Source organism: Xyrauchen texanus, chromosome 24, assembly GCF_025860055.1.
Source record: "Xyrauchen texanus isolate HMW12.3.18 chromosome 24, RBS_HiC_50CHRs, whole genome shotgun sequence".
NCBI classification, from domain to species: Eukaryota; Metazoa; Chordata; class Actinopteri; order Cypriniformes; family Catostomidae; genus Xyrauchen; species Xyrauchen texanus.
The window spans coordinates 42,111,604-42,124,002 of record NC_068299.1 but is presented as its reverse complement, the minus strand read 5'-3'; the positions used below and the strand labels follow the sequence as shown (position 1 = coordinate 42,124,002).

General features: G+C 38.4%; 1 protein-coding gene across 1 annotated transcript in view; it reads left to right on the top strand.

Annotated features, from left to right (window-relative positions):
• The window catches only part of LOC127617779 (stonin-1), a 139,014-nt gene that overhangs the window by 79,078 nt on the left and 47,537 nt on the right, over positions 1 to 12,399 (top strand). The window contains exons 10-13 of the mRNA XM_052089852.1: positions 1,869 to 1,962; positions 3,065 to 3,567; positions 4,158 to 4,331; positions 4,445 to 4,534. Of these exons, the coding sequence (XP_051945812.1) occupies positions 1,869 to 1,962; positions 3,065 to 3,567; positions 4,158 to 4,331; positions 4,445 to 4,534 (861 nt within the window). The remainder of the gene's footprint in view (positions 1 to 1,868; positions 1,963 to 3,064; positions 3,568 to 4,157; positions 4,332 to 4,444; positions 4,535 to 12,399) is intronic.

The window sequence follows — 12,399 nt, the reverse complement described above, 5'->3', positions numbered from 1 at the left end:
CTTGCGGCGTGGATGGAATCAATCCGGTGTCCGACGTAACCTAATTGTTAGCAAGGCAGCTAACATTAGCAAGTTCATCCAGTCTGACCTTACGTTACCACTGGCGCATTGTGAGCGAAGCTGAGAGCATTTTCAATTAATTCCTATGAAAGCCGAGCGTCATGCTCGCAAGGTGGATCGTAGGATTGGCAGCGGTGCAGAGCGACTCTCTCCTAGTGCTGTGAGCGCCTTTGAGTGGATTTCTTCCACGCCAGTGGAAACGCAGCCTGAGAAAGCCGAACTGCTTGTATTTTAGCGACACGCAGTAAATATCGTGGATTTTCTTTATCGTGATGTATATCAATATCGTTTTATCACCCAGCCCTAGCTATGACAGATGATTGCATAATTCCAATTTTATTTCTGATTATTTAAATTTTATCTGTAAAGAAATTGAGTCACACGAGTGTGATCATTATACTATGGTGCAGGGTTTTTTCTTTAATCGAAGGGGAGGCTACACTATCAAGAGTGCTAGAGATGGCGATTTTATATTTTCTGTTATTTCATTTTCAAGTTCTTCTAGGCTTTGGGGTTTGCTGAGTGTATGAGATGGATCTGGGAGATTATTAGTGAAGCTATCTTTAGTGGTTGAAATAATAGTTCTACTTAAACGATAGCATGGTGTAGATTGAGTAACATAAGCTGATTGCAGCATACAAGAGATGAGGTAATGATCCGAGATGTCATCGCTCTGATGCAGAATCTGCTGCATTGGCTGGAGTCTCTGTTTTACCTTGTTATTGCAGATTCTATTGTAAGGAACGTGGAAATAATTCTCAGTGGTTGCATCAATGAGTGGAGAGAATCAATTGGAAACCCTAACAGGAATGGTAGAGTGGCGTCGCTTTGCTGAGCGAGTATGCCGCCGAGACATCACCCAAATGCCCTGCTGCGGGGGCTCTACAGCCGGAACCAAAGTGTGTGTGTGTGTTGCTCTCTGTACTACCCTCATCCGAAACCGTATCTACTGTCTTCTCTTTCTCACGGACCTCCATTAGCGTTCAAATGCGTGTCTCTAACTCATTAAACTTCTCCGTCAGCCTGACTAATTCCTTACATTTATCACTTGTGAATCCCTCACTGCTGACGGAGTAGGCTATTGTAAACATGTGACATGCAATGCAGGAAGAAAAAACATGAGAAGATGCCATGACTTATCACAGTTGTTTGTTGTTGTTGGTTATTCCTGATAAGCGGTGCTTTGAGATCGATGCAGTAATCCGCGTAACACAGAGGAGAAAAACGGTGCACGCTGTAAAATGCACACCGTTTAATCGCGATAGGAAAATAATGCGTGCTGAAAAATGGCAGATGTTAAGGATTAAAGGCTGAAAACTGATATATAAGCAATGCTAGCAGGCTACAAACACAGACTCGAGCTAGGTGCCAGAAGTAACTGAAAAATACACAGATGAAATGGTAGAAAAGAGGAAAAAACAGAAACGCATGGTAAAATGACAAAGGATAAAAAGTGATCAAATAAAGTTCTGTCATATTGTTACAAACTTGTATGGCTCTCTTTCTGGACTTAATGACCCTGTCACAGAAATTATCAGCTCACTGGATAGGAAGATTATCAGTGAATAACAACATACATTTTGGTCTTAAGCTTGCATATGAATATAAAACATTTTTTAAAGTGTTTTATTTTGGTCATCATTAGCTTGGCAGCCCCAGGCCGCCTCTAACACTGCGTTGAACCTTTAATACGTTTATGTGTGTAGAATTTCCCCATTAATTACCTCCTGTAAATCTTAAGTAACTAAAGTCTGAATTTTAAAAGATAATGTACAGACTCATGATGTACATTTTAATTTGACTTTCAGAACAACTGTGGATCTGTGGCCACGTTCTCTCTGCCGCCCGGAATCACGTATCCAGTTCAGATTCCCGCTGGTGTCACGCTACAGACGGCCTCAGGTGAGACTTCCTGTCTGTTGGTTAGTTTTTAAATTCATTAGATTTAGGGTTGCAAATTAATAGTTTCTTAATTGCCAATCGTTAACATTAATTAATGAAATTGTATGAATTGATTACAATAATAAACAAGTGGTGAACAGCTTGATACTCAAAGATGCACATTTTTCTTCAAGTCTATTTATAGAAAGTTTAATTTTGACTGAAAAACCGTTCTAATGCAAACTTGAAAACATCAACACGAGTAATGTTGCACACTCGTTGTGGAATAAGCGTAGCAGAAGCTCTTTAAAGGAAACATCCCGGCGTTAAATCTTAAATGCAGATATATTTAATGCGTTAAAACTTTATTAAAGTTCAAATAATACAGAAGTAGATCATGTAAATAACTACAAAGTCCGAAACTGGCATTTCTCTGTGCGGTCAGTGCCTCTTCTATCAGTTGTGTGAATGTCCCGATCTAAGGGGGAGAGATTGAAACTGCATCCGGCTGATGCACACTCTGTCACGGGGATGCTCATCCCTCGAGCGTTCACACTTAATGCAGCTAGAGTATAACGTGATGACTCGCAACTTATTGAATCATAATTTATGTGTCACTGTGCATTTCTTATCGTGAAGAAAATTGTCAATATGCAGTTTGTGAAGTGAACGGAAAGGTGAGAGAGGAAGTCTTCGCCCCCATTATACACTGTAACAAAATCTGTTTATTTTTTGTTTTGGCTTGTTTTCCAATAAAAAATATCTAAAACTCATTTAAAACAACGTACATTTTCTATAGCAGCTATACAAAACAATACATTTTTGGTGAATGTACCTCATGCTGTCCTGGCAAGAGCTGATGTGATCATCGGTGTGGATGATACAGGAAGACTTATGGATCAGCACTGCTTGTAGTCTTACATTTTATTTTTGTTTTTGATGAATGATTTCCATTCATTTATGTTAACTATTGTCGTTTATTTGTAAACCCTACTATCTACTGTTGCTGTGTAAGACTTTGAAATCCCTTGAGCTAAACTCTTGGTATATTGACATAAATGAGCAGAAATAATTGTGTGAAAAATGTTGAAGCTGCTCTTGTCTGTTCCCCTCAAAACCTCAGGACATTTCTATAAGGTCAACGTTCCTGTGATGGTGACGCGAGGAGCTCAACCCATCCTGACACGACCCGAGCAGAACTCCAACCCACCACCTCACCCCACCACTGTCACTCACGGTCTCCTCGGCCGGCTGTCTGACGCATGCCGCCCACCACCGTCTGTCTGTCCTGTGCCTAAGAATCTGAACTCCCCTCTGCACATGCTCGGTGGACTGTTCCATCAGCCCGAAAAACCCACCGCTCACCCCAATGCTGACGGACCACCCCCCTCGCCCGCAGACAGTCAGAGTGAGTTTACCCTCGATGGCATAGAGTTCAGCCCCCAGCTCGACACCACGTCACCCATCACCCCGCATGCACAGGGCCCGCGGTCAGAGTTGGCTGCCAGTTGTGCTTCGGATGTGCTGAAAACGCCTTTAAACGAGCAGGAGCGTGTTGCAGCATCGGGTGTTGCTGAATGGATGCCTCCATCACACCTGCACACTAAAGCTAAAAGTGACATTAAGGTAAACCACAACAGAACATGGTAAACAACTGAAAAAATATAGATGCACTGAGGATTGTTCTCTAATGTTCTGTTTAGTTGACTGATGACATGTTGTGAAGCATCCAAATCAAAGCATGTGAAAATATGTTTGACTAAACCGTTTACTGTATGTACTAATTTATTCTGATCACTGTAGCATTATTGAAAATGGCTATATTTGTATTTGCTTTAATGAAAGAGTTCAATAGACTTTGAGATTGTTCAGCCAAAAATGTGTGTGAGGAGCAGACTGAAATTGAAGTTTAGCTGAAAATCTCCACCGTAGCGCTCAAATCCTCTTCACATTATCATGTATTCAATCTTGCCACATCAATGCATGACATCAAATGCCATTTGGTTCTCCCAGTCATCACTGAATGTGATGCTTCAATATGAATATGCGAAAGCTAGAATGAGATTTGAAAGCTACGACAGAGAGTAGAATAAATTTGGATGGTTTAAAACAACATGAGTAAATGATGACCGAATCCTCTCATAGCCTTGTAGTTGTAATGAAATGAAGGAAATGTTGCTGCTGAGGTTTTGTCATGATAAACACTTAATCTGCAGAACGACCTGAACCTCAATGAGCTGGTAGAGCTCTCGCAGCTGGACGGGATCGCTGACAGTAGCTCGGACACTGAAGATGATGATGATGATGAAGATGATGATGATCTGGGACTCGTTGGAGAGAATGAGTTCCTGGGAATGATCAGTGCCAATGAGGAGGAAGAGGAGGAAGAGGTAATGATGACACAAATGCAATTCACAACTCGCCATGAGCTAATGCTTGTTTGTTCATTCAATTACCAAATAATTGCTAAATGATAATTTAACTTTTTCTCCTATTATCCCAGGATCCACTGAACTCTGGGGATGATGTGAGCGACCAGGACATCCCAGAGATCTTTGACACAGAGAACGTCATTGTTTGCCAGTATGACAAGGTAACCGTGCCATAACAAACCATTGAGGGGGAGTTTTATTATAGTGCGACATTAATTTCCTTTAAAGTACTGCATGATGATGACTTGCATTTTATTTGCTGGTTAAGTGTGGCTTTACAAGGAAATAAGTCCGATCGGACAAGTTTAAAAAAGCTGTATGTTTGGTTCCCTGAAAGGAGATGCTGCGTTTGTAGCTGACACAAAGGGAAACTCTCATTGATGGGCAGTTGCAAATAGAAGAAGGTCTTTAAGTTCAACACGTGTAGTTGTGAACGACTCATTTTCCAGCCAAAAGAGTATCAAAACACTTTGCAGCCTACACAAAAGCAGTACCATGGAATTACCATGTTTTTATAGACCATTTCCTGCGAGCACCATGTAACCATGTACAGTGGTATTGGAATATGGTGAGTATGGTATTTATATATTAAAGTAACATGATATTCTTTGAAGCACTTTGAAGTACCATATAAATACAAAATGGTATTTCAATCTAGTAGCTGAATATCTAAGTACCATGGTATGCCATCTGATGCCATCAGATACTGGAGTGTTATTGTAAAAAAAAAAAAATATATATATATATAGTGATTTTACAGTGCATCTGGAAAGTATTCACAGCGCTTCACTTTTTCCACATTTTGTTATGTTACAGCCTTAGTCCAAAATGTATTAAATTCATAATTTTCCTCAAAATTCTACAAGCAATACCCCATAATGACAACGTGAAAGAAGTTTGTTTGAAATATTTGCCAATTTATTAAAAATAGAAAACGATAAAATAAATCACATGTACATAAGTATTCACAGCCTTTGCCATGACACTCAAAATTGATGCTTCTACAATTTGATTAGAGTCCACCTGTGGTAAATTCAGTTGATTGGACATGATTTGGGAATTTACCTCCGAGACAGGATTGTATCGAGGCACAGATCTGGGGAAGGGTACAGAAATATTTCTGCAGCATTGAAGGTCCCAATGGGCACAGTGGCCTCCATTCGTAAATGGAAGTTTGGAACCACCAGGACTCTTCCTGGTGGTTCCACATGTTGTTTTTTCATGTACTTTTCATACATTTGTATTGCACCATACTGTATGCTCTATTGTTCTATATTTATTGTTCCGGGACAATTCTAAATATATATACATACATACAATACTGTGCAAAAGTCTTGTGCACATAAGATGTTTCACAAAAGCATTTGTCTTAAGATATTTATTTATATCTTCAGCTTTAGTGTGTCAATAGGAAATATAAATGTTAGACTCCCAAACATTACTTTGGGTGTATGTACATTACAGATGTCATGGCATCTACAAAGCCCCCCCACTGAACATCGTGTCAGTTGGAGATTACATAAAGAGACAGAAGCAATTGAGACTAAATAGATAGAAGAACTGTGGTGAATTCTCCAAGAAGCTTGGAACATCCTATCTGCCAACAACCAAGAAAAACTGTCAAGGTGTACCTAGGAGAATTGGTGCCAAGGCAAAGGTGGTCACACCGAATATTGATTTAGATTTTTTATGTTTTCTGGACTTTGTATGCCATTAAGTGATAAATGGAAACTATTTATGTCATTATTTTTGAAGACATCCTCACTATGCAACATTTTTCCCAAGTGCCTAAAACTTTTGCAAAGGGGCGCGCGCGTGTGTGCCGCCTGCCCCTCAGTGCTCAGGTTTCACTCTTGATTGATCTAGTCCTAATCACGGGGCTGCCAAGCAAAGGCCGATGTCAGCGGTGTGGAAATACTACATAATACTAAGCAGTACCGCCGGAACCTATACGCAGTCTGCGTAGGCCACCAACTCCCTAGGAGTGCACCAGAAAGTCCACCGGGTGCCATTCCTCGCACGTTATACATTATTCAAGGACCTGAAAGCAGTTGCGGAACACAGTCGATCGCTTCACACTCCTATTGCGAACGCAACAATTCTCTTGACTACTGGACATGAACAAAGATCGCTTTCCATTGCTGAGAGAGAGAGAGAGAGAGAGAGAGAGAGAGAGAGAGAGAGAGAGAGAGAGAGAGAGAGAGAGAGAGAGAGAGAGAGAGAGAGAGAGAGAGAGAGAGAGAGAGAGAGAGAGAGAGAGAGAGAGAGAGAGAGAGAGAGAGAGAGAGATCAGTGCAGCATCTCATGTTCTCAATGAGAAGAGGAACCGTCTCCCCTGCGAGAAACCTAACACTTTTACTTAAAAAGCAAATTGGACTGCTATGTGTGCAAAACTTTTGTACTTCACTTGAGGCTACATCTGTCATTTACAGTTGAGTTTGGTTTTAGTTCAATTACTGCTGTTTTGCACAATAATTTTATATTAAAGTATAAATATGTTTACATAAACAGAATAGAGGCCCTCTGGCATTCATTACTTGACTGCTGTTTTCTATAACGATACATTTATTGTGTAAAAAAAAAAAAACTAAAATCTGTTAAATTTGATTGTTAATGAACTGAATAAAGAACAATATATTTAATATTGTTATAATATATTTTCTGTCCAATTTTGGTGTTTCAATTTTGAAGTGTACTCACTTTTGTTGCCAGCGGTTTAGACATTAATGGCTGTGTGTGGAGTTATTTTGAGGGACAGCAAATTTACACTGTTATACAAGCTGTACACTCACTACTTTACATTGTAGCAAAGTGTCATTTCTTCAGTGTTGTCACATGAAAAGATATAATCAAATATTTACGTGTGTCCCTGTTAGCTTGAAGCTAAATTACAGCTGTAGTCTTTTGGGTGTCAGTTACAGTACTGCTCTGGAAAGATATGTGTTCACAATTGAACATTCATAATAATAAAAAAATACTAGACAAAATAATTAACGTTTTTAAAAAATACCACATGCATGCTGCATCTACAACAATTCGATCAACATCAACAAAATCCTACTATGTCTGCTAGTGATCGTATGACATTACTTTTTTTTTTTTTTACACACTATACTCTTATATTTCGCGGTAATGAATGTCAATGTTTTACTGCTTTTAATGAAAAGACTGATCTACCAAATAGTGTTGGTGTTTTTTTTTTTTTTATTTATTATTTGTTTTTTTTATTTGGTCAACATTGTAGCAGTAGTGTGATGTTACAAATTGTTAAAGAGGTGTAGGGCAAACCTATGTAAAATCTTAGATAACAACTTTCGTTCGCCATAATCAAAAGTCGGAAAATTGTCAAGTTATTTTTATTTGTATAGCGCTTTTCTTAATAAGCTTAGTTTAAAAGCAGCTTTACAGAGGATCAGCATTAACAGACGATAAAACTGTAATGTCTATAATGTCGATGAATCATCATTGTGTAATTAGATAAAATACAATTGTTAATCGTGTTTAAAATAAGTAATTAAATAATAATTGTATTAATAACCCCAGTGAGCAAGCTGTAGGCGACTGTGGCAAGGAACACAAAACTCCATAAGATGTTGATTAATGGAGAAAAATAACCTTGGGAGAAACCAGACTCACTGTGGGGGCCAGTTCCCCTCTGACTAACATCATGAATGTAATGACAATATTACTTATGTATAGTGTAAGTCATGGTTTAAAATTATTAAACTAAGTGTTAAGGGTCAGTGATTAAACATCGATTGTGTTTGAACTGTAAGATTAATGATCACAGGCTTTGAAGTCCATCCTGGATTAACTGAAGAAGTTCACATAGATGCAATTGTTCTTGCTAATTGGCTGATGAAGGCTTTTGTTGGCAATTGTTAGTCTATGCATTCCATTTCAAGATCGTAGTCCATCAATAGACCGAGGTGATGCAGGAAGAGATCAGTGAGGTGCATTGCAGTTCAACCTGGCCGGTAATTTCAGTGAGGTTCGGTATGGTCCATCTTAAAACCAAGGTTCAGACAATGGCATATGAAGTATCCCATGTCTTAGGGTTGGAGTTGGCATCAGTTCATCCCCTGTCCATCATAATAGACTGAAGTGATGTTTGGCTGGCACCGGCTGCATTTCGTCATCACACAGCGACACGTAGCAGTGGAGTCCAACACGAAGCAGGAATGGAGCTGGATCTGGTGACCTCCGGATAGGAGTCCCGAGGTTGAGACAGGGAAACAAATAAAATAATATAAGCATAGATGCCATTCAATTTATTGCAGAGATATAAATCATGATCAATGTTTCTGGTTCTGGCAGACTAAAGCAGCCTAATTGTGGGTTGAAGGATAAATTAGGTGTATGCCTGGCTAAATAGAGTCTTTAGTCTAAACTTAAACTGAGGGAATGTGTCTGCATCTCGAACAGTGTTAGGGAGACTATTCCATAGTTTAGGAGCCAAATATGAAAAGGATCTACCTCCTTTTGTGGATTTTGATATTCTAGGAACTATTAACAGGCCAGAATTTTGCGATCGTAATGAATGTGATGGAATATAGCGTGGTAGGTCACTTAAGTACTGCAGAGCTAGACCATTCAAAGCTTTGTACGTAGTTAACAGAATTTTAAAATGAATACAGAATTTAACAGGTAGCCAATGTAACGATGATAAAATGGTTGCTGCATTTTGAACCAGTTGAAGTTTATTTATTGATCTTGCTGGACATCCTCCCAGTAATACATTACAATAATCTAGTCTTGAGGTCATGAACACATGAATTAGTTTTTCGGTATCAGCAACCGAGCATGTGCCTTAATTTAGCAATATTTCTTAGGTGGAAGAATGAAAATCAAATTACCAATGTTTGTAGAACAGCAAAGTACAGATTGGTATCAAATATAACACCTAAGTTCTTCGCTGTTGAAGATGATGTAACCGTACATCCATCGAGAGTCAAATTATATTGTACTGGCATATTTGAGTTTTTTGGTCCAATAATTAGTACCTCTGTTTTGTCAGAATTGAGTAGAAGGAAATTTCTGGCCATCCAATCTTTTATTTCATTGATACACTCTGCTAATTTAGAGAATTGTGAAATCTCATCAGGTTTTGAAGACATTGTGTATCCTCGGTATAGCAGTGGAAACTTATTCCATGATTCCTGATCATGTCTCTCAGGGGAAGCAAATACAAGGAGAAAAGCAGAGGCCCTAAAACTGATCCCTGTGGCACTCCATATTTTACTTTTGTTTGGTTTGACAATTTCTCATTTACATAGACAAAGTGGTAGCGGTCTGCTAAATATGACCTAAACCATGCTAATGCAACTCCACAAATGCCAACATAATTCTCTAGCCTATTCAAGAGAATGTCGTGATCTATTGTGTCCAATGCAGCACTAAGATCTAAAAGCACTAGAAGAGAAAGTCATACTGTGATGAGGCCTAAATCCTGACTGAAATTCTTTGTATATACTATTTCTCTGTAGAAATGAACATATTTGGGAGGATACTACCTTTTCTAGTATTTTCGACATAAATGGGAGATTTGAAATCGATCTATAATTAATCAGTTCTCCAGGATCAAGTTGTGGCTTCTTAATAAGCGGTTTGATAACTGCCATTTTAAAGTTTCTTGGGACATGTCCTAAGCATAGCGAGGAGTTAATAATAATATTAAGAAGAGGCTCTGAAATTACAGGAGATACCTCTTTTAAGAGCTTAGTTTGTATAGGATCTAAAAATATGTTATGGCTTTTGATGTTTCGATAAGTTTTGTTAGCTCTTCATGACTTATGACAGAGAAGGATTGAAGTTGCACATGAGGAAACTTATTAGACACTGTTTTCTGAGGCGCTATGACAGATGATTGCATAATTCCAATTTTATTTTTCATTATTTCAATTTTATCTGTAAAGAAATTCATGAAGTCATTACTCTTGTGCTGTGATGGAATATCTGGTTCTGTTGAGGCTTTATTCCTAACCAATTTAGCCACAGTACTGAATAAATATCTAGGATTGTTGTGGTTATTTTCTATGAGTTTACCCAAATATGCTGATCTGGCAGCTTTTAGTGCCTGTCTGTTTCTACAGACACTATCCTTCCATCCACCACGAAATACTTCTAATTATGAATTTTTCCACATGCGCTCCATTTTCCGAGCTGCTCTCTTGAGAGCATGAGTGTGATCATTGTACCATGGTGCAGGGCTTATTTCTTTAATTTTCTTTAATGGAAGTGGGGCGACAATATCAAGAGTGCTAGAGAAGACTGCATTTATATTTGTTGTTATTTCATCAAGTTCTTCTGGGCTTTGGGGTTTATTGAGTGTATGAGATAGATCTGGAAGATTATTAATGAAGCTATCTTTAGTGGTTGAAAGAATAGTTCTACCTGAATGATAGCTCGGTGTAAATTGAGTAACATTAGCTGATTGCAGCATACAAGAGACTAGGTAATGATCCGAGATGTCATTGCTGTGCTGCAGAATTTCTATATTATCAACATCAACTCCATATGACAGAATTAAATCTAGCGTATGATTATGGCGATTAATTGGTCTCGTTACATTTTGTCTGACTCCAAGAGAGTTGAGAATATCAATAAATGCTAATCCCAATATATCATTTTCATTATCTATGTGAATGTTGAAGTCACCAACAATTAAGGCTCTATCTACAGTAACTACACAATCTGATAAAAAATTAGCAAATTCACTAAGGAAATCAGAATAATGCCTGGGTGATCTATATACATTGTAGCAAGGGTAAAAAAATTGTTTATATCTGACGGTGTCACATTAAGCATTATTAGTTCAAAAGACTTACATTTATATCCTGTCCTCTTGAGTGCCACCAAAAACTTCACTGTAAATTGTAGCAACACCACCTCCTCGACCCTTCAGACAAGGCTCATGTTTATAACAATAACCTGGGGGAGTAGATTCATTTAAACCAGTATATTCATCCGGTTTAAGCCAGGTTTCAGTCAAACAGAGTGCATTCAGTCTATGATCTGTAATCATTTCATTAACAATTAGTGCTTTGGTAGAAAGAGATCTAATGTTTAGTAGCCCTGTTATTATATGATGTGTATTTTTAATTCGTTTTGTTCAAGTTTGACCTTTTTAATAAAAAATTTTCTAAATGATTTAGTGAGGGTATTGTGTTTGGTAGTTTGGGGAACAGACACCGTCTCTGAGATATCTAGGTGATAGTCTCTATGTGTTGTAGTTTATGTGACCTGTGTGATGTCTCAAGGCAGCTAGCAGACGTTCGGATTAACCAGTTAGTCAGTTTCCTTTCCTGGGCCCCAGTTAATCAATTACTATCATTACTGAAATCCTATTTAAACTTATTAAGTTGGCTTGTAAGAGCCAACTTGCTGAAATCCTATTTAAACTTATTATTATTATTATTATTATTATTATTATTATTATTCTGTCAAAAATTTACAACTCTAACTCCTCCTAGAGCTTTAACTCCACAAACTCCAAACTCGGCTCAGACACTCAAACTGTTCTGACTCGGTATGCTATATCTTTTCTAACTGATCGGACTTACGGTTTTCCTAAAAATTACGATCAAACTCGGAAAAAACTCCCATTGACTTAACATTGCTGGAATGTTCAGAAATTTAAATCCCAACTGACATTTTCACACACACAGACAAAAAGGGCCTGTCAGCCCTGCATCTCTCCCTCTCTCTCTCCCTCAGAGGATTTCTTTTATCAAGCAGCCAAAAAGTAATGACCTAAAATCTTCATAGCCACATGCTAAAAGCGTCATTAGCATCATGTTAACACATGCTAGCATCGCCTAGCGAGTGCTTGAAAACATGCTAAAAACATGCTAGCATCATGCTAACACATGTTAGCATCACCTAGCAGTCGCTAAAACATGCTAAAAGCGTGCTAGCATCATGCTAACACATGCTAGCATCGCCTAGCCGAGTGCTTGAAAACATGCTAAAAACATGCTAGCATCATGCTAACACATGTTAGCATCACCTAGCAAGTGCTAAAACA